The sequence below is a fragment of the Macaca nemestrina genome, chromosome 8, assembly GCF_043159975.1.
Source record: "Macaca nemestrina isolate mMacNem1 chromosome 8, mMacNem.hap1, whole genome shotgun sequence".
Taxonomy (NCBI): Eukaryota; Metazoa; Chordata; class Mammalia; order Primates; family Cercopithecidae; genus Macaca; species Macaca nemestrina.
The window spans coordinates 2,566,387-2,587,764 of NC_092132.1; the positions used below are offsets into that span (position 1 = coordinate 2,566,387).

The 21,378-nt window shown below is 45.1% G+C and overlaps 1 protein-coding gene and 1 long non-coding RNA gene across 4 annotated transcripts in view; one reads left to right on the forward strand and one right to left on the reverse strand.

Annotated features, from left to right (window-relative positions):
• Positions 1-17,118, forward strand: part of LOC105488420 (uncharacterized) — a 28,057-nt gene extending 10,939 nt beyond the window's left edge. Inside the window, exon 3 of one of the 2 annotated variants that reach the window (XR_011606648.1) lies at positions 8,774-17,118. This is a non-coding gene — a long non-coding RNA (uncharacterized lncRNA). Of the gene's footprint in view, positions 1-655; positions 4,668-8,773 lie in introns of those variants that run through there. The other variant, XR_011606649.1, reaches the window with a different exon arrangement.
• On the reverse strand, positions 4,770-8,506 carry LOC105488421 (lymphocyte antigen 6 family member K). Of its 2 annotated transcripts, none has more exons than XM_011752437.3 (3): positions 8,003-8,506; positions 6,951-7,064; positions 4,770-5,139 (listed from the first exon to the last, which is right to left on the reverse strand). In XM_011752437.3, the coding sequence occupies exons 1-3, from the start codon at positions 8,103-8,105 to the stop codon at positions 4,859-4,861; spliced, it is 498 nt and encodes a 165-aa protein (XP_011750739.2). In that variant the 5' UTR covers positions 8,106-8,506; the 3' UTR covers positions 4,770-4,858. The 2 variants fall into 2 exon arrangements, with proteins under 2 accessions (XP_011750739.2, XP_011750741.1); XM_011752439.3 differs by lacking the exon at positions 4,770-5,139 and adding an exon at positions 5,188-5,386.
• Positions 17,119-21,378: the final 4,260 nt, after the last annotated feature.

The window sequence follows — 21,378 nt, forward strand, 5'->3', positions numbered from 1 at the left end:
GTTGGGAACAAGTTTCTATACTCTTTATTTTTCTTATACTACATGGCTAAACTCTCCACTTTAATGTTTTATTGCAATGGTAACAATGTATATAGGCTTATCATGTTTTTGCGTTTAGACAGAACACTACTAATGCTTCACTACTAAGTATGGTGTTTGCTTTAGGTTTCTGGTAAGTAACTTTTTTCAAAATATTGAAATTGCCTTCTATTCTTAGGTATCCAAGATTTTTAAAATGTTATAACTGAATATAGATTATCATTTGGTTATTATTCCGTATTCTCTTGCTATGGTGAGTGATATCTTTTCCTAAGATTTTATTATTCTCGCATTTTTGGGATAAATTGTACTTATCATAATGTATTAGTATTTTACTACACTTGGATTTGATTAGCCAATATTTTACTTATTTTTTGTTCACAATTATGATGGCTTCTAATTTCCTTTCTTGTGCTGTTTCTGTTTTATAGTATCAGTTTTGTGTTGCCCATAAAAGAATTTAGTCAGTAATAGTTTTTTAGTGCTTGAGATAGAAAGGCATTTCAGAGACCTGGACATGTTTGTTTGATGAAGCAGAGCCTTCAGAAAGTCTAGCTGTTTTGAGATTTATGAATTAATTCATGTGTATTACAGGAGGGTCATTTTCTGTTTTCAGAGATCAAGACATGAAATCCATGTTCAAGATACTTTCTAGTGTGTCTTCATGTATCCTCTGAGTCTAGCCACCAGGCTACCAGCAGCTCTTGGAAACCCTGACATACTTATTCTTAGAAGACTGCTTTCTGGACTCAAAGTGGAACCTCAAATTTTCAATTTTGTTTTTAAAGCCTACACATAGGTGATGATCTATACATGCATATATATTTTGGAGAATTTATAATTCTGAAAACCATGCTGGTCTTACGGAACCCATATATTACCCTTTCCCCGTGTGTGCTCCAAGCTGTGGTGGCATGTGAAAGGGGGTCCTTCCAGCAGTGGCCCACAGCCCTGTGCTGCTTACTTGCTCATTTCATTTACAAGAGCAAGAAATACACATTCTTGTGTTAAGTCATTATGATTTGGGGATTTCCATTACTCACACACCTGATCTAGTAGGAACACAGTAGCCTATTTTAACAATATCATTTATTCAATAATCCATTCTTTCCCCATTAGTTTTGAGCCTTCATTTATTGTGTACTAAGTTCTGGTTATTTTTAGTGGTTGTAATCTCCTTCTTTCCTACTCTCTTAATCATGGGATTGCCAACATCTGCTCTGTGTTTCTGTGCCGTCTACAGCCTCTGGCCTTGGTACTGTTCTTCAAAACTGATATTTCTAACCTTACTTTGACTTCTCCACTCAGTCAATCTCCCACAGTTCATCACTCAACTGCTCTCTTTCCATCCTGACCTTCTGAACCGGCTCACACCCAGATATACTTTTGTCATCTGCCTTTCCCCCTCATAAACATGGACTGCTGCTGGGGAAAATCCACCACTGAACTCTTGCAGGTCTCTGCAAATGTTTAATGCCCTGTCTTAGCCATGACCTCCACAATGCTGGGCTATCCTATGTTATGTCCCCTAAGATATCCCTTCTCTCTTGCCTTTAGGGATAGTCCGAAGCTTCCATCATGGCACTCAAAGTCCAACCTTATTTGTACCCTCATTCTCTGAGCAGGCACCACTGTATTCTGTTTCACAGAGAAAATGTGAGTGCTGGGGATGAATTCTTTCAACTTCCTGGTCCCTTCCCATACATGATCTTTCTCTGTATTCTTGCCTATTGCTCTTCCACGTTGATAGAAGTGTCTGCTCTCCTTGTCAGCGTCTCAGCCTTGGATCTGTCCCCTGTTCTATTCTGCCTGTGTAAGGACCTTCCCTGACCAGCTGGGCCACCATCTCCTGCTTCTCCAATCCCTCACTCTAGACTGACTCTTAACCTTTTGTCAACATATACTCAAGCTTTTACATTCATAATGGAGCATCTATGTTGAACCTTATTCTTTTCTAGACACTACCCTCCATTCTGTCTTCCATCCATGGTGACTTTTCTAGAAAGAGCATCTATCACACCGGAGACAGCAAACTCCTTGATCCATTCTAATTCCTAACCCTGCAGTAATTTTCTACGTCCCTTACTCAAGTAATTGGGAGTGCTCCTAGTATTACCAGAGACCCAGCAGTTCCCAATTTCGGACCTTTCCATATTCACATTTCTTGACTTGCTATTATTTTACATCACAGATTACATCCTTCATTTGAAGAGACTTTAATGGAAGGTTGCCATGGAAACTCTCTCATATGGCTGACCTCCTACCTCACTTGCTCTTTCTGAATGAAGTTCCCACTTTTGCCTGCCTTAACAAAAGTAATGCTCCAGAAACTCAAGTCCAGGGCTGTGAATTGGAAGCAGCTGGGGCTACTGTTTCTGGGTGCTGGTATGAATGGCAGGATGTGAACACAAGCCTGTGATGGGTAAAAAGATGTACACACAGGCAGAGCCTGACAGGTGCTGGTGGTCCTATACGGTCCTGAGTTGCTGGCACCCTCCCTGCCCACTGCCCCCAGAATGGACTTTGGCCTCAGGTTTGAAGTGTTCAGATGTGACTGAGATGAGCCTGTTTCCCATGCCTCAGGAAGAGCGAAGAAACTCTATCTGGAAGGTTCCTCAGGGTTCCCCACCCAGCAGCCTCTGGTATTAGACCAAGCAGTGGCTGGCCAGGATGGTGGTGACAGAAGGGAGACAAAAGTGGGCAGTGGGTAGGGTCACATCCTCCCTCACACTGAATAGGCAACCTGGGGAGGAAGGATGAGTGATCTTTAGAACGTTCATGGAAAATGCATACTGGGAAAAAGAATGCATGGATCTCAATTTTTTTTGCAACAAAATAAACTTATACTAACTTGTGAAAACATGTCTGAACAGGATCTAGTTTGAGGCCCTAAGAAGTATAAGACAATAGTTTGAAAAGAGCTCGTATCAGACACATGAATTCTGCTAAAATTGAAACCAGAACAAATATGCAATTGATGGTGAAGCTTGGCTGGAAAAATGGTGAAATCATTGATGATTTTTTGAAAGTTTATAGGGACGATGCCTCAAAGAAATCAGCAGTTTAAGTAAGTGGATTACTCATTGGAAGAAGGGAAGAGATGATGTTGGAGACGAAGTCCATAGCAGCAGACCAGCCACATCAGTCTGTGAGGAAACAATTCATCTTGTTTGTGCCCTAATTTAAGAGTACTGATTAATAACAGCAGAAACAATAGCCAATGCTGTAGGCATCCCAAGGTGTTCAGCTTACACAATTCTGACCAAAATTAAAGTTAAGTAAACTCTCCACTCAGTGGGTGCCAAAACTGTTTCTCCCAGCTCAGCTGCAGGTAAGAGAAAAGCATTCTCTGGCAATTTTAAACAAGTGGAATCAAGATCCTGAAGCATTTCTTCAAATAATTATAGCCAAAGATGAAACATGGCTTAACCAGTACACTCCTGAAGGCAAAGCACAAGCGAAGGAATGACTACCGAGAGGTGGGAGTGGTCCCATCATAGCAAAAGCGGACATATCAAGGGCAAAGGTCATGGCAACCGTTTTGTGGATGCTCAAGGCATCTTGCTTATTGACTTTCTGGACAGCCAAAGAACAGTAACATCTTATTATGAGAGTGTATAGAGAAAGTCCATGATTTAGCAGGAAAACACCCAGGAAATCATCACTCTGGAGAGCTTCATCAGAGAGCCCTTCTCCATCATGACAATGCTCCTGCTCATTCCTCTCATCAAACAAGGCCAGTTTTGTGAGAGTTTCAATGGGAAATCACTAGGCATACACCTTCCAGGCCTGATTTGGTTACTTCTGTTTTAAAACTTTAAAAAATCTTTAAAGTCCCCCCACTTTTCTTCAGTTAATAACGTAACAAAGACTGAAGTGGCATGGTTAAATTCCCAGGGTGCCCAGTTCTTTAGGGATGAACTGAATGGCTGCTACCATCACTTACAAAAGCATCTCAACCTTGATAGAGCGCATGCTGAGAAATAAAACCTATTTTTTAATTGTTATCTTTTAGTTCAATTTTTCTGTGAACTTTTGAAGTCCCCTTGTATTTGTTTCAGGTGGAACTCTGAGTCTGATTTCTCAGCTCTCCATGGATGGCTGCATCTTGATAGAGAAATGAAGGCCATTTACCCCGATGCTCTCTACTGGGCCCAAGTTTCAGATGTTGAACACACATGTGTGGGAATTTATGAATCCGTGCATCTGTGCCAGCTGGTGGGTGAAGTCTAAGTTTCTTCAACAGAATTAGTTATCTTCTGCCTCCTGGAATCTGGTAGGAAAGGTTGAGGAAAAGCAGCCATCCATAGTGCCTCCACCACTGGAATGGGGGCAGCCCTAACGTGTGCCCCACTGTCCCCCATGCTGAGGAGTCCTTCACTCCAGGGATGTCTTCACCCCAATCATTCAGACTCCCCCAGTGTTTCTGCGTCACCTGAAAGGTCAGAAGCATCTGGGCACATACTCTCCATGAGTGGTGCTTTGGCCTCCCTCCCCATCAATACTGAAGCCCTCAGAGGCAGAGGGGAGTCAAGGAAAAGAGTGGCCGTCAGCAATAAATGAGTTACAAGGTTTGATTTCAAACAGAAAACCCTGTCACCAAAATCACTACTCAGGAGATCTGGACTTCCTCTCAATGTGAGCTGAAGAACCCTTGAGGGTTAAGAGCCAACTTCACCTGATCCCCACTCTCCCATCCCAAGACCCTGGGAAGTCAAACCAAGAGGTAATCAACAGAAAACAAGTTTAATGCAACAGGTGACAATAGTCTGGAGCGAGTCCATGCTTCAGAAGGCTCAGTCCATGACAGTCCCGTGGCTCAAGGCAGGCTAAGGCCGGCTGCAATGGAGACCAGCAGCAGGAGGACGGCCAGCCCCAGCCCACCACAGCTGTCACCCACACTCCCAGCATATTCTTTGAACGATGATGTGTTGATAGCCGGCCCCTGTAAATTGCAGTAGCGAGTTTTACAACACTTGAGGTAAAAGAAGGGCAGGGGCTCTTCCAGGAGAAACCGCTTCTCCTCTGGCTTGGGTATCTCAATCGCTGCACAACTAGCGGAGCATTGCTTCGAAATTATGAAAAAACGTGGAAATATTTCTAATAGGAAATAAAGACCGAGAGAAGGCAATCACGCAATTCCAACGCCTGACACCGAGGCCCTTCTGTCTGGGTCAAAGCCTTATCCCTGGTGGCCCTGTTCAAAGGTGCACACTCAATTGGGGCACCAAGTGGGGGTCGGGAGGACGAGGGCCAGGCCTGTGTGTTGAATGCTGCTTTGGGGAAGGGCTGGCTTCTGCGTGGTATGGCCTGTCCACATGCACTGGGAATGTGGGTCTAGGGGTCGCTATTTGGGAACACACAGGTCTCAACTTCTCAAACACAACGTTGGCTCAGGCCTTTGTGACCACAGACAGACATATGACTCCCAGCCATTATGGCCATCACTCAGGGCATGGAGCCGGCCTCTCGGTGGGCCTGGCTCGGCTCTGAGCTGGGGTCTTGTCTCATGACCACACTTCATCTTATACTTCACTGTACAAATCATTTTGCCATATTAAGTTAAAAAGTCAATGTTGGCTACACTGAGTCTGAAGCATCACCTCGGCGCCCCAACTTCGTGGATACCGAAGGGCTGGAGAGCAACTGCTGGCTGGAATCAGAATTCACCAGCCCTGAAGATCGCCCTGTGGGCAGAATGTGCTGGGTGTCCAGATTCCCCTCAGGGAGGGCTTCATGTACCCAAAGGTTTTCAGGGGAATCACAGATGACAGAGCAGCGGTCTCCAGTTTTTGAGGCATGCACCCTTCTTCGAGAACACACTTGAAGGCTGTACACCTTGGTTTTGTGCATCTCTTGTAAGAGTGACACAGACACTGTTCTCAGTGGCGCATTTAACATTATTAAAGCTTAATTTTTCATTTAAAAATGGATGACATGAAACCCAGATTTTCTTCCTACCTCCCAATATTTTATCTGGACCCACTGTAGCAGGCACTGCCTTACACTGGCACAGTTCTTACGGACTGAACCCCACCCCACTCCCCCTTCACCTCTCCCTGGCCTCTCAGGACTTTGCTCTTCACATTTTAAAGGACAAAAAAAGGCAGGGTGCGGTGGCTCACACCTGTAATCCCAGCACTTTAGGGGGCCGAGGGTGGGTGGATCATCTGAGGTCAAGAGTTTGAGACCAGCCTGACCAACACGATGAAACCCAACCTCTACTGAAAATAAAAAATTAGCCGGTGTGGTGGCGCGCGTCCATAATCCCAGCTAGTCAGGAGGCTGAGGCAGGAGACAGCCTCTACTGAAAATAAAAAATTAGCCGGTGTGGTGGCGCGCGTCCATAATCCCAGCTAGTCAGGAGGCTGAGGCAGGAGAATCGCTTGAACCTGGGAGGCGAGGTTGCAGTGGGCTGAGATCACGCCACTGTACTCCAGCCTGACTCCATCTCAAAAAAAAAAAAAAAAAAAGCTACTTTCTATTAGTTATTCCCTATTGAGAAAAACTAGACAGCCCTGATTCCTGAAAGTCCTCTGTTCACCTGCCTGTTGGTCTCCAATAAGAGGGAAGATACTCAGGGGCCGGGCGCGGTGGCTCAGGCCTGTAATCCCAGCACTTTGGGAGGCCGAGACGGGTGGATCACGAGGTCAGGAGATCGAGACCATCCTGGCTAACACAGTGAAACCCCGTCTCTACTAAAAATACAAAAAAAACTTAGCCGGGCGAGGTGGCAGGCGCCTGTAGTCCCAGCTACTCGGGAGGCTGAGGCAGGAGAATGGCGTGAACCCGGGAGGCGGAGCTTGCAGTGAGCTGAGATCCGGCCACTGCACTCCAGCCTGGGTGACAGAGCGAGACTCCCTCTCAAAAAAAAAAAAAAAAAAAAAAAAAAAAAGAGGGAAGATACTCACTCACGGCCGCTATAACGCAGTATGGCTCTGTCCATTGGCACCTCCTCGGGTTCTCGCACTCAAAAGTGTTTTCTCTCTCACAAACGTGACACCACACTCTATCGTCACCTTCGTCTGAAGGAGGATTAAAAAAGAAAGTAGAATATTCCAGTTATCCGTGCCTAGCTGAGGCACACAGCCAGCATCCGAGCCAGCACAAACTCGGCGGGTCCCCATCTTTCTCCCCCTGAGCAGTGGCTAGGGCCACATGACTCTGAGTGAGCCGCATGGGGAGAAAGCAGGAAGGGTCTCAGGCCACGTAAGAGCTGCCCGCTTCCCCTTCGCCTTCCCCCATGATTTTAAGTGTCCTGAGGCCTCCCCAGAAGCCAGCACCATGTTTCCTGGACAGCCTGCGGTGCTGTGAGCCAATGACACCTCTCTTCTTTATAAACTGCCCAGTCCCCGGACTTCTTTACAGCCTGAGCGATTTGTCTTCTCTCCTGGGGGCTCCCCCATCCTCCCACATCCAAGCGCACAACATGAGCGCACAGCGCACCCCCACTCGGCCGCGGCACCCTGACCCCGGGCACGGCCACGCTGCACCCACGGGCCCTGGCATCTTCTCCCGGGGCTCGGGTCTGCTCCCACGTGCCCTCCCGCCCACCCTCCGGGTCCACCCGCCTCCCAGGTCCTGCACCTGGCTCCCTCAAAGGAGGCCTCCTTGGTCCGGGTTGGGCCTGGCCTAGCTCTGCAGGAGGCGCCCACCCTCCTCCCGCGGTTTGAATTGTGCTCAGCCCGCGAAGCCCGCCGAGGCCAGGCCGCCGGGGCCTCCAGCCTGAGGGCTCCCGGGGACGCGGCGGAGCAGGCAACGGCTGGGGAAGGGCCGGGCTCAGGCTGCCCCGCCGCCCGGGGGGAAGCCGCACGAGGCGAGGCTCCCCGGAGGCTTCCAGGCGCCGCGGGCCCCCTGAACGCCCTGTTCTCGCGGCCTAGTGGGGGCGGCGGCCACGCGGTGCTGGGCAGACGCCGCCGGCCCCGTCCTCTCGGCCCTGGCTGTCGGGGCGAGCCCGGCTCACCCGTCTGCGGGGTGTCCTCCGGATCTTGTTGTCTCGCAGTCAGGTTGAGGTCTGTCCACACCCGCGGTAGGGCCACGACCAGGAGCAAGGCGAGCAGCGCCATCGTCCCCAGCAGCGCCCTGTGAGAGTCAGCGCGCGACGCCCCCTCCTGGCCCTTCCGGAACCTTCTTAGCCTCCGCGCGCCGCTCCCCGGGTCTGGCCGGTAGGGGGAGCCCCGCCGACCCCAGGGCGCCCGCCTCCCACCCGCCGGGGCTGTCGGGGTTCTTGGAGCCCCTCTCAGCGCCCCGCGGCCACTGGCGGCCCTGAATGCCTGTTCTGAGTCCCGCCTTGTGCTGGTGTCGGAGCGGCCGGCAGCCAGGCAGGAGCGGGCGCGGGAGCCCCGGGAAACGCAGCACCTGAGCCCCAGGGCCGTCTCCTTGGGGACCCCACACTCCACAGAAAGTGGCCAGTGGCCGGGTAGGGGATTTTCTCCGCTGAAGAGCACGGGCGCACCCCTAATAACTCGCCCCTGAATAGCTTTTAGCTCATTACAATACCAAAAAGACACACCCCTGGGCAGAGATTTTGGATTCTAAGGAAACACGCCGGTGCATTCGTGTGTGAGGTCACGGCGCATGCGTGCCCAGAGGACTTCGCAAAACTTGCTTACTGGTACGGCCCCTACCCGGGCCCTTCATGAATAATCCTGTAAAACTCTCATCAGGAGGGTCTCCCCAGCGTGAGTAGGGACGGACGCATTCTTTTGAGCAGCCCACCCTGTTCCTCTTTCAGGCTGTACTGCTTTCCTTCACCAAAAGCTCCAATAAGAATTCCTCCTGGCGCCTGTAGTCCCAGCTACTCGGGAGGCTGAGGCAGGAGAATGGCGTGAACCCGGAAGACACAGCTTGCAGTGAGCTGAGATTGCACCACTGCACTTCAGCCTGGGCGACAGAGGGAGACTCCGTCTCAAAAAAAGAAAAAAGAAAAAAAAGAGAAAAGAATTCCTCATAAGTCACTAGCTTTTGGCTCTATCTCCTGAGTGGCAGATTCTGTCTTGTCTCTCTGAGCTCCTGACTCTTTAAATAAAAAGGTTACTTAACCCTTTACCTCTTGCTGTGTATCTCTTGTCTGAATTCTTTCCTCCAAGAAGACCAAGAACTGGAGGATTTCCATGTCTCTCACACTAACAGTGCTACCCAAACATCAGGGTTGTCATCTAGGTCTGCTGCCCTGCACAGAAAGCCAATCACCAAGAGCAGTGCCAGAGAAGAAGGCCTCATTCAAGTGCTATAGCCCAGAGACGGGTGCTCAGTCACAAATCCCTCTCCTCAACCCACTAAAATTAGGAGTTTCTAGAGCAGGGAAGAAATGTCACCCCGTGTGGGAAAACAGAAATTAGGGAGAGTGAGGAGGCAGCTGGGCTTCATGACTGGTGAGGGGTCTGGCCTCAAGAACCTGCTGAGTTTCAGTGCCTTGATGCTGTCTGGAAGGCCCAACAGTTGGTTTCGTGAGAAAGGAACTCAGATAAGACAAATGTAACTTTCCCAAGTTTTAAGCTAGGGTGGGTCAATTTCTATGTTTATTCAAAAGAAACCCTAAATACTAGTTTTATGGGAAATTGGGCAGATCTGAGTAGACCCCAAAGGGCAATCCACAGGTGTTGTTCTCCACCATGCTTTTTCCCCTCAATCCTCTGTGTAGAGGCCCTCTGTTACCACAGGAAGGAGCAGGACTTTCACACTCTTTTCCTTTCTTTTCTTTCTTCTTCTTCTTTTTTTTTTTTTTTTTTTTTTTTTTTTTTTTTTTTACAGTTGTGATATGGTTTGGATCTGTGTCCCCACTGAAATCTCATGTTGAATTATAATCCCCAGTGTTGGGGGTGAGGCCTGGTGGGAGGTGATTGGATCATGGGGGTGGTCCTTCATGAATGGTTTAGCACCATCCCTTTGGTGCTGTTCCTGTGATAGAGTTCTCACGAGATCTGTGTTTTTAAAAGTGTGTGGGCAACTCCCTCTCTTCCTCCCAGCCACGTAAGAGGTGCCCGCTTCCCCTTTGCCTTCCATCATGATTGTAAGTTTCCTGAGGCCTCCTCAGAAGCCAGGACCATGCTTCCTGCACAGCCTGTGGAACTGTGAGACAATTAAACCTCTTTTCTTTATAAATTGCCCAGCCTCAGGTATTTCTTTATAGCAATGGGAGAAAGGACTAATACAAGTTGCATCATATTCCATGGCCTTGATGTACCATAGCTAATTTAAATAGCCTCCTTGAATGAACATTTGTGTTGTTCACAGTGTTTTTACATCTCACACGTCAAAGTCAAACACATTATAGGATGAATCTCTAAACATGTTATTCGGGAATCACAGAATTGTAATTCTGGGCATACACAGACCAGAAATGTGTTTGGTGTGTCTGACGAACAAAGAGAAGGTTGAAAGTTTTATTTAAGAAATGTTACCTATTGTTTAGAAAGAAAACTTGTGGGCACTGGTAGAGGTTTGGGGAGCTGGCAGGCTCTGATGGGTGAGTGACACAGTAGGTAGACCTTGTCTTTGAGTCACGGCAGGTCGTTCCAGCAGCTGTGAGGTACACCTGATTGTAAAGTTGCAGCAGGCATTTCAGCACATGGGCTTGCAGATGGTTCTTGGAGCAGGTGCTGTCTGCCTGAGTGGTTTTCCTCTGGCCCTCAGCCTTGACTTAGTTGGGTATGACCAGAATAACTCAATATATGAAGTCAACTTTCATATACACAACACTGCAATTGTCCCTAATGTCATTCCTTATGTATATCATTATACTACAACTTCCCAGAAATGAGACCAAAGGACAAAAGTTAAATATATTTGCAGTTTATATGAGTATTGCCCAGTTGCTGTATCTGGTCTTTGAAGAATTTTGTCATTGAGGAGTGAGTGCTTGTTTTCATGGCAGCGTCAGAAAGAATATCCTCTTATTCACTCTTTGGATTTTCACCAGTCTGACAGATGAAAATGAAAATAGTATTCAGGTGTATTTTTAATTTGCATTTTTAAATTATGAGTGAGGTTGAGCACTTGATATGGTTTGACATGTTTGATATGGCTAGTGGATATTTGTATTTTCCTGTGATCTCTCTATTTATGTCTCTCATTCATTTTCCTGTTTAACAGACATTGCTTAACAGAAGGCAATATTTGAGTTGCTGACCAATCCCAAAATAGTTGAGAGGTACGATATCAGCAGGACTTGTTTTCTGAGCCTTGATCGTGACCCTGTGATCAAAACAGGACGTAACAAAGAAACTGGCCCAAACCAGCTCGGACCAAGATGGTGACAAAAGTGATTTCTAGTTGCCCTCATTGCTCATTATATGCTAATTATAATACATTGTCATAAGACACAAGGGCACCATGACAATTTACAAATGCCATGGCAATGACCCAGAAGTTATATGGTTCATATATGATGCCATAAAAGCTCATGACACTGGATCTTGGGAGTAATTTTTCAAGGAATATCAACAAAGTCTTTCCTGTGTGGTTAATTCATGAATGCTACTTTGGAATGTTCTGGATGGTCTAGACTTTCCTCTGTAATCAACACTGAGCCCTGTAGAACTTTAGGAGGGCCACCAGACCTTGCTACTCTTAAAGAAAAGGCTGAAGTGGAGGAATTGATTCCCACTGATTTTTTTTTTTTTTTTTTTTTTGAGACAGAGTCTTGTTCTTTCACCAAAGCTGGAGTGCAGTGGCATGATCTCCACTCATTGCAACCTCTGCCTCCCAGGTCCAAGTGGTTTTCCTGCCTCAGCTTCCCAAGTAGTTGGGATTACAGGTACAAACCACCACGCCTGGCTAATTTTAGTATTTTTAGTAGAGATAGGGTTTCACCATGTTGGCCAGGCTGGTCTTGAACTCCTGACCTCAAATGATCCATCTGCCTCAGCCTCCCAAAGTGTAAAGATTACAGACATGAGCCACTCCACCTGACCTTGATTTTATTTTTAACCGTCCTGTCTGAGGGATTATTTGTGGAGGCTGACAACAAATGTGCAGGGTTTAACAGTGCAGTCTGCCGCATTTCTTCAGCTATACCTGATATTGTAAAGACCGTCCAGGTAATGCAACAAGCTGGAGGTAAGGGTTGCAGGTGGGATGCCCTAATATACTCCATTGGTCTAAAGGCACATTTCCTTCTTTTCCACCCACTATTGCAGTCCAGCCAGGCATAACTTTAGGAGAATGTGGTTTGGTAAACATGTACCATTTGGCACAGGGATATTTGAATTTGCTGGCATGAGGAGTGGCGAGACTTGGACTAGCTAACCATGAGAGTGAGTTAGTAGAGATGTGGGTGCCGTCATGCTGATGGCCTGCTCAGAGAAGCACTGGGCTGTTTTCACCCAAACACCCAACAGAACCTGGTCAAATGCAAGGCCCAGTCCGGTCTGGGGACTTCTCTGGAATGCCTGTGCCAGTATAACCACGAATGTCCCTCAAACAGAGAGAAGCAAGTTATTATCTCTTACTGAGCCCTTTGCTAAACAAGAAGCAGAGCTATGTGGACCTATGAGAGATTTGGAGACACAACATTCCCCATTGAGGAATACACTGCCCTTGCTATTCTGAATTCAAATGGGTCCATGAGCCAATAGAAGCATTAACGTATTTGCAAGAGGTAGTGCATGCAGCTTCACGCAGGCCTCCTGAGCCAGTCGTCGAGCTGTGGTTAGCAATATCTGCTATCAGGACACTTGCCGCCTGGGAACCCTTGGCAGAAGCCAGCATTGCCACCCAGCAGGGGCCTCTGGTGTGTTGCAGCTGCTCCTCAAATGCCTCTGGCAGACAATAGCAGCTTATGACCTCCTTGCCAGGAAAGAGCATCAGATAGCCTTCAAACCAGAAATGCCTTTCATGTCTTGATGTCAGAGAACCATTCTACCAAGAGGAGAAGCAGCCCAGCAAAGTCTCTCACCCAGAAAGGGTGAGAGTATATTCCAGAGCGGGGGGCAGGAGGACTTCCACAGCAGAGGCAATGGGAGGAGCCTTCAAGGGCTGCTGTGTGTTCAGAGCCCAGCCAGAGCCAAGCAGGCCTCTGAGCTACCTGCTAGAAGTTCATGTCTGCAGGGCATGTGGCTGCTTGGAAATTAGCCACATAGACCTCACAGTCTGTCTTTGCTGGAGAAAGGCAGGGCAAACCATATCATACACCTTTATAACATTGTTTCAAATCCAGAAGTGTGACGCCTCCACCTTTGTTTTCTTTTACAAAATTGCCTTGGCTGTTTTGGTTTTTTTGTGGTTCCATGCCGATTTTGGATTTTTTTCTTTTCTCTCTTTTTCTGGGGGGAGGGATGGAGTCTTGTTTTGTTGTCCAGGCTGGAGTGCAGTGGCACAATCTTGGCTTACTGCAACCTCCGCTTCCCTGGTTCAAGGGATTCTACCACCTCAACCTCCCGAATAGCTTGAGACTACAGGCGTGTGCCACCATGCCCGGCTAACTTTTGTATTTTTAGTAGAGGCGGGATTTTGCCATGTTGGCCAGGCTGGTCTCGAACTCCTGACCTCAGGTGACCCACCCACCTCTGCCTCTCAAATTGTTGGGATTACAGGCGTGAGCCAACGCCCCAGCCAGATATTTTCTTCTATTTCCATGAGAAATACCACTGAAATATTGATAGGGATCACATTGAATTTGTACATTGCTTTTGATGGGATTATTAGGGAACCAGGAGTGTAGGCGAGCCAGGGTGACACCATTTTCTTTTTTTTTTTTTTTTTTTTTTTGAGACGGAGTCTTGCTCTGCCGCCCAGGCTGGGGTGCAGTGGCCGGATCTCAGCTCACTGCAAGCTCCGCCTCCCAGGTTTACGCCATTCTCCTGCCTCAGCCTCCCGAGTAGCTGGGACTACAGGCGCCCGCCACCTCACCCGGCTACTTTTTTGTATTTTTTAGTAGAGACGGGGTTTCACCGTGTTAGCCAGGATGGTCTCAATCTCCTGACCTCGTGATCCGCCCGTCTCGGCCTCCCAAAGTGCTGGGATTACAGGCTTGAGCCACCGCGCCCGGCCATGTGACACCATTTTCAAGCCAGTTCCATTTTAAAACTAGCAAGGCACATTCTTTGCCAGTCACAGCCCATGGTCACAGCTATTGACAGCTAAGGAGGGAGTTTAGGAATGCCTGCAAGGACAAATTCCTACGCAACAAAATGTCCAGATGCACCAATATCTCATAACAATACGTGCTCTTAAAATAATTAGAGTCATGTGGGAGGCTGAGGCTGGAGAATGGCGTGAACCCGGGAGGTGGAGCTTGTAGTGAGCTGAGCTCGCGCCACCGCACTCCAGCCTGGGTGACAGAGCTAGACTCCATCTCAAAATAAAAACAAAAACAAAAACAAACCAACAAAAAATAATAATTAGAGTCATGCTTTGATGTACTTACTCACTAAAATCCCAAGGATAGTTTACTTTAAATCAACAAAGTAATAAGTTTTGTCATGCTGTCAACCCACCCACACATAGATGTAACTTAGCTTAGCCTTTACGTAGATTAGACCCCTATATGAGAGGAGTTTAAAACAAGGACAGTGTGTTCCTCCTCTTGCTTTCTGAGGATGCCCTACTCTGCATCTGAGTAGCTTTCAATAAACGAACTCTTCTCACTGCACTCTGCGACTCACCTGAATTCCTTCCTGTGCTAGACCGAAAAACCCTCTTCCAGCCACATCTTTCTGGCGATGCACTAAGGGACCATAAGATGAGACCATATGCGGGGGAAATTTTGTCTGCAGCACCAATTGGCCACCTCTGGTAAATGGGGTCCCTCTTGGCATCCTGTGTCACGCTTAGACAAGGATGCTCGCCTAGAAAGTCAGGTTAGAGGCTGGGCCCACAAGGTTAGACGCCCTGCGGTATATCTGGACCAATGGAAGTCTCTTTGCAAGATGTTTGTCAGTATGTGGTCTGAACTAATCCACCTTGTGCTCTCTGCTGGGGATGGGAAAGCTCTACTTCTCATCATCTCCCAGCTCATTGCTTTGCTGTACTGCGGGATTGGGCAGCCCTGAATGGCTGGCCCAAAGTTTCCACCTTCCAGTGGTGGCTTCTGATGCTCTTTATGTGTTTCTCTCTGTTCTTTTCTGCCTGCTTCGGATCTGCTGTTACTATTCTGCTGCCGAGCGGCGACTCTGCTTATCTCACGGTGTTGAGGTGAGACTCACTGTTTTTGGTATTACTAATTCAAGGCTCCTTGGAGATTGTCTTTTATTTTACAGTTCAGCCAGTTCTGGCTAAAATGTATGCATTAAAAACTCACTTAAAACGGAAGAAAAAAATGATGAAAAGGTGTTTTTTAAAAAGCCAAACTTCCTTAAAGACTACTTTACCAAAACTTTGGTCCACAGCTTTCCTTGAATTGCTTGTTGGATGTCTGGTTCATTTCCAATTAAGAAAAGTGTATGCTGTGGGAAACATGTTTCTAGGATTGTGGAAGGGTCTCATCTATAAAGCGCTAACAGCTGGCTAACAGCGCTGGCTCTCTTGCTTGCTCAGTTTTCCCACTCACAGATGAATGAGTGCCCTGTGCTGTCCCGTCCCTTCCCGCTCTGGTTTCCCGTATGCAATGTGCTCAGCCTTCCAAGCCCTGGGACACACAGGGACACTCATGCTCCTTTATGTTCCCCTAGGGACTGGGGGTTAGTGGACCTCACCCAGAGGTGTGGGGTCCTTTGGGTTCTGTCTGCTGGGGAGCCTGGAGCCAGGGATCCTCCAGGTCAGCCAACATCCTGTTGCATGGGGCTCTTCAGCCTTCCGGGTCCCGGGACTGCAGTGCCACCCCAGTGGAGAGCCCATTTAAGGCTCAGAGGGACATTTGCCAGCATGTACTGCAGGATCCCCCTCGTCCCCTTCATTGGCTGCATATTTGCTGTCTGTGCCTCACTAGTGATGCCCGTCATCCTGAGCTTGCATGCTCTGAAGCCCTTCTCCTGGTGATTTTCTTTCTTTGGGTTATTTAATTCAGCATGTCTCTGGGCAGCATTTGAGGCCAAAAGGCTCCCAGGAACTAGTCTTGTTGAGAAGAAAAATAATTTTGTCTAATTCAGAAGTTATCTAAAGGTTAATTAAAATGATGAACTTGAAAATAGTTACTTACGAAACAAGGTAGAAAGGAGCCAGTAAGTAGGGGAGCGAGAGATGTGAATAAAAGTGATGGATATGAAGATGTATTTTTGGTAAGGAAGATTATAAAGAATAGCAAATAATGTATGCAAAAGGATCTTGTGTGGTAAATTTTTGTCCTAAAGTAAAATGACTGATGATTATTAGTCACTAGTCATTAATATGACTATGACTTTTAGCCATTAGTCATGAATAACGACTAAATGATTATTTAGGAAAGAAAGAAGGTTAGGGCAAGGCAGAAAGTTCAAGCATGTATAAGATGGTCTGTGTACACTGGGATAAAGTTTATGAAGGGAAATTTATGAAAGGAGTTTTGTATATGATTAAGTTGGTTATAATGGAAAGGAAGCCATTCATAACAGTCTTTCTAGAAATTGGTCCCCTATGTTAAAACGAAGTTGTCTTGAGGTACTGATTTGCTCTTAACGAAGTTACAAGAAATTTTACTTTCAATTTTATACCCTGTTTCTCTTCTAAACTTCTCAGATCCATATTTTAGACATTCCATTGGTTCTGTCTCACTGCTTTCAACTTTTTCCCCCTTGAGCAGGCTCGAGAAGATGACCCTCTACTTCAGCATTTTTTGTCAGCTCCTGCATCCCTTTTTTCCTCCGTTTTAACTGTTGGAATGGCCTGATGCTAACGTTTTATCTTAAAGCTCTATAAATAAAGTAATGTTTTCTTCTAGTATAACTTGATTTTATATTCTTGGCTTTTCTTGCTGCGTCTAAATTTTCAGTGTAATCAGAAAACTTCTCATGCTGTTCCTAAGAGTCATATATGCCCATAACCTTAAACACTGTTCCTGCACATTCAAGCACTTCTTTCCTCAAGTTTGTCTTCCAGGTTATCTAAATGGGCTTCCCATAAGGAGAAGCAGTCTCACTGCAGAAGGTTTTCTCTGCCTTTTTATCAGCTGGCTTAAAAAAAACAAAAAACAAAAAAAACAAGATTTTATGTTTTTTCAAGATAATTCCTATGCTGTCTTTATTAGCTTTGTGATTGCAAAAAAACTGAAAGTTAAAAGGGTTAAGGTTTTTACATCCATACGACCTTTCTCTATTGCTTGTTAAAGTCTTTTTGATTATTACTCTTGGTTAAGTGAATAACTATTATAATGACCTGTGATTTTATGTTGATAAAATGTTTTGAGCCTTTTAACATCTTAGAGAAATATCCTCAAAATCAAAATCCTAAATTTAGTCTCTGATTTAGTCTTATTGCTGGGGCTTATTAAACCTATAGAAATTAATCTCTGCAAGGTCATAGAATCTTTTTAGAGCTTTCTGGAAGACCATGAAGTCCAGTATCACCACCTCCAGCCTGATAATTATATATTGGAAGAAAATCAGTTAAAGGATTCCCTCAGCCCCCTTGAAGCTGTCCTTATCAGGAGTTTTTAACCAATCCTTATGCTTAGTTAATAACCTGCTGTAGGACTTTGACTCCTGGACACACATATCTAAAGATGGCACTGACTTCTACCAGTATCTGGCAAAAACTCAAGTTAACTGAAGGCTTGTCTTTAGGCCTGGGCAAAGGGGACAAAGTAAAATGCTTTCATGAGACACAGGGACAGGTCTGTATTCCAAAACATTACGATGCATTTCATAATTTTGCCTTTATCTGAAATCATATAATTTCTTCTATGTCTTTGTGGAAGGAAAATATCTTGGGCCCCCAAAATCACTAAGGTAGAGGGAAAATTCAAGCTGGGAACTGCTCAGGGCAAACCTGCCTCCCATTGTATTCATAGTCATCCCTCTGCTCGCTGAGATAAATGTATATCTGATTACCTCCTTTGGAAAGGCTAATCAGAAACTCAAAAGAATGCACTGTTTGCCTCTCACTTACCTGTGACCCAGAAACCCCTTCCCTGCTTTGAGTTGTCCCGCCTTTCCAGACAGAACCAGCGTGACTCCCTAGAATGTATGAAACCAAACTGTGCTCTGACCACCTTGGGCACATGTCGTCAGGACCTCCTGAGTCTGTGTAATGGGCGTGTGTCCTCAACCTTGGCAAATTAAACTTTCTAAATTAACTGGGGCCTGTCTCAAATTTTCTGGGTTCGCATTTGGTAACCACGGGGAGATTCTGAGTGGAGGTGCCCCTGAGCTTTGACAGAGCTTCTATCGATGCTTGGTACCATCATGAACTAATTTATTGCTCAAATCAATAGGACAATTTGCTGAGGTCTGCGAACTGCCCCTCCAGAGAATCCCTGCTCTCCCAAGATTTGGTCAAGATCTAAAGTTTATTTTGGTGTACAACTCCTTTATTTTGGAGTTTTACTTGCTTCCAACAAGGAAGGGAAGTTTTCCTGTTTCCATGACGATGGAAGGCAGGCAACTCCTTTATGGAATTTGAGCTTGCTTCCAACAGGGAAGATGAGTTTTTTCCCGCTTCTTGGATGGTAGAGAGCAGTCTTCAGCCTGAGACCCATCCCTGGGTAAGTAACTGAATTGGGGTTTGTCTTGGCTAAAGTTAAAGTTAACAGCCAGCTGGTCTTAATTTCTTTTTACCGTTGGGAGAGTGTTCAGTGATCATATAAGTTGTGTCATTGTTTGTTTTGCTTACGTTTTTTATTGTTTTTTATTTTTGATGTTCGTTTCTGTTTTTCTTGTTGTTTCAGTCTTTTGCCCATTGGGTTTGATCAGCTCTATCCAACTTGATCAAATCTGAAGGGAAGTTCCAAATTATGGGGAACAAGGCCTCTGAAGTGACTAAATTCCACCCCTCACCTCCCCTCCACACACACACACACACACACACACACACACACACACACACACACAAAAGGTGGTATGGTTGGGGGAGAAAAACAGCCAGCAAAAGGAGAAAAAAAGGAAAGATTTTTGATTTTGACTACTAAAGGGGTTTTATTTACAGAACAAGGCCACCTTTTTGCTAGCTGAAAGCATTGACTGTTGCCCCATGCTGCAGTTCCACAGCTAAGGCTCTGCTTTCTTTTCACCGTGACAGCCTGGGTTTGGTGGGTTTGGTTCCTAAATCAAGTCCTTCCTGGTTTGACACTTGGTACCTCTGAAATAGCAGCAATTTTTTCTGGCTAAAATACGGTAACAAGGCCGGGCGCAGTGGCTCAAGCCTGTAATCCCAGCACTTTGGGAGGCTGACACGGGCGGATCACGAGGTCAGGAGATCGAGACCATCCTGGCTAACCCGGTGAAACCCCGTCTCTACTAAAAAATACAAAAAACTAGCCAGGCGAGGTGGCGGGCACCTGTAGTCCCAGCTACTTGGGAGGCTGAGGCAGGAGAATGGTGGGAACCTGGGAGGCGGAGCTTGCAGTGAGCCGAGATCGCGCCACTGCACTCCAGCCTGGGCGACAGAGCGAGACTCCGTCTCAAAAAAAAAATACGGTAATGAGATTTAAAAGGATTATTTTAAAAGGAGCTCAATGGTTAAAAGTCAGTTTAATTAAAAGGCTAACATCCAAGACATATGTGTGTGTGTGTGCACGTGCATATGTGTATGTTTGTATTTGAAAGGTCTTCATGTGTTTGTTTTTTAGTTGTTTTTCTCCTCTAAGACCTTGCCTTTTTTTTTTTTTTTTTTTTTTTTAGCAAAAGTTTTTTCTTCTCGGTTGACTGAATTCTGTTATTACCTGATTATTTGACTAAAATAGTTACTGCAACAGAGGCTACTCTGGGGTTTTTTAAGGAAGAGTGTAGTTTAGACACTTAGAAATGTTTTTGTTTTAAACTATTTTTTAAGTGCACTGTAAAAGCATCACGTTGTCTAGCCTCATAGTAATTCACCCTTTTTGGAGACCCAGCATTCAGTGTGGGCTCTACCCACACAGAGCTCAGAGATCTGGTTAAAAAAAGAAAAACAGGTAGTCTCTATCTAAATAAAATTGGTCTTCTTATATAATCCAATGATACATTTCTGTAATTTTATTATTGAGTTGGCATCCATCTTTAATCTTTCTCTAGCACCACCAGACATTTTCTCTCTGTACCTGATAAAATAAATTTTGCTATTTGACTTTCACCTGAGTTATGTCCTTTAATATGCAACTTTAAGGCTATTTAGCTGAGAACTGCCTAGCGTTGTGAAACAGGTTATCAAGAATCTGAAAGTCTAAGATATGAAAAAAAAGGTTTTTATGAATCTATAAGATGTACTTCTATCAGCATGCCTAATATGTCTATGTATTTATGTGTTGTGTACACAATGTTTCACTATGAAAAATATATAAAAGAGCTCTAATTAATTGGCTCAAAGTGAAATAAAAGCACTTAAATACTTTATCGGGAAAAAAGGAAAGACTAGTCAAATGCTTTTTCAAATTTGCATAACTTAAGTAAAGTTGTTAATAAATGAACTCACTTTAAAAATATTGCTGAAGTAATATTAGAAATGTCTTAAGAATTGCCAGCATACATTTTTGTTTGCAATTATTAATAAGCAATTTCATACTTACCCCTGCCAAATACTATAAGTTGTCAAAATTTGGCAGAGGGTTTACAAAACTATAAACCCAGCCCAAATCATAATGATCTTTGCTTGTGTAATCTTTAATAAGCCATTGATATTGATTTAATGAATATATCTGCATCTTGAATTTAGTAAGAGTATCATAACTTCTAATCCTGTGGCTTTAGCCAGTCTAGTGCACAGGCAGTAAGGAAGTTTGTTTTGGGAAAGGACTGTTATCGTGTTTGTTTCAAAGCTAAACTATAAACTAAGCTCCTCCCAAAGTCCAGGAATGAACAAGGACAGCCTGGAGGTTAGAAGCAAGATGGAGTCAGTTAGGTCAAATCTTTTTTCCCTATCTCAGTTATAATTTTGCAATGATGGTTTCATAACTTTAAATCATGACTATCACAGTTTTCATAAACAATCTAGGTAAACAATTCAGGTAATTAGGTAAATGTAATGGGATACATACTTGTAGAAAAACTTGTCATAATTTAGAATAGAAAGTTATATTAAATAATAGATATTTCACTATTTAGGTATTTTCCAATAAAAATATATTATAGGAAAACATTCATTCTTGCTAAAAAAAAAAAAGTGTGTCTTTTTTTTAAAAAGGTGAACAAGTTTTATCTAATTTAAAGTTTATTTAAAGGTTATATATAAAACAAGGTAAAGGAACCAGGAAATAAGAGAGATGTAAAGAAAGTTATAAAAATAAAGAGGTATTTTTTGTGGTAAGAAAGCTTAAAGAGTAATAATTTTATATGAGAAAGAATCTTGTATGGT

Bases quoted from the DNA above. Each gene is read 5' to 3' on its own strand.
- LOC105488421 (XM_011752437.3), bottom strand. From the start codon at position 8,105: ATGGCGCTGCTCGCCTTGCTCCTGGTCGTGGCCCTACCGCGGGTGTGG. The intron at 7,065-8,002 runs GTGAGCCGGGCT...ATCCTCCTTCAG, and splicing joins GGAGGACACCCCGCAGACGG to ACGAAGGTGACGATAGAGTG. The intron at 5,140-6,950 runs GTGAGTATCTTC...ATTTCCTATTAG, and splicing joins CTGCGTTATAGCGGCCGTGA to AAATATTTCCACGTTTTTTC.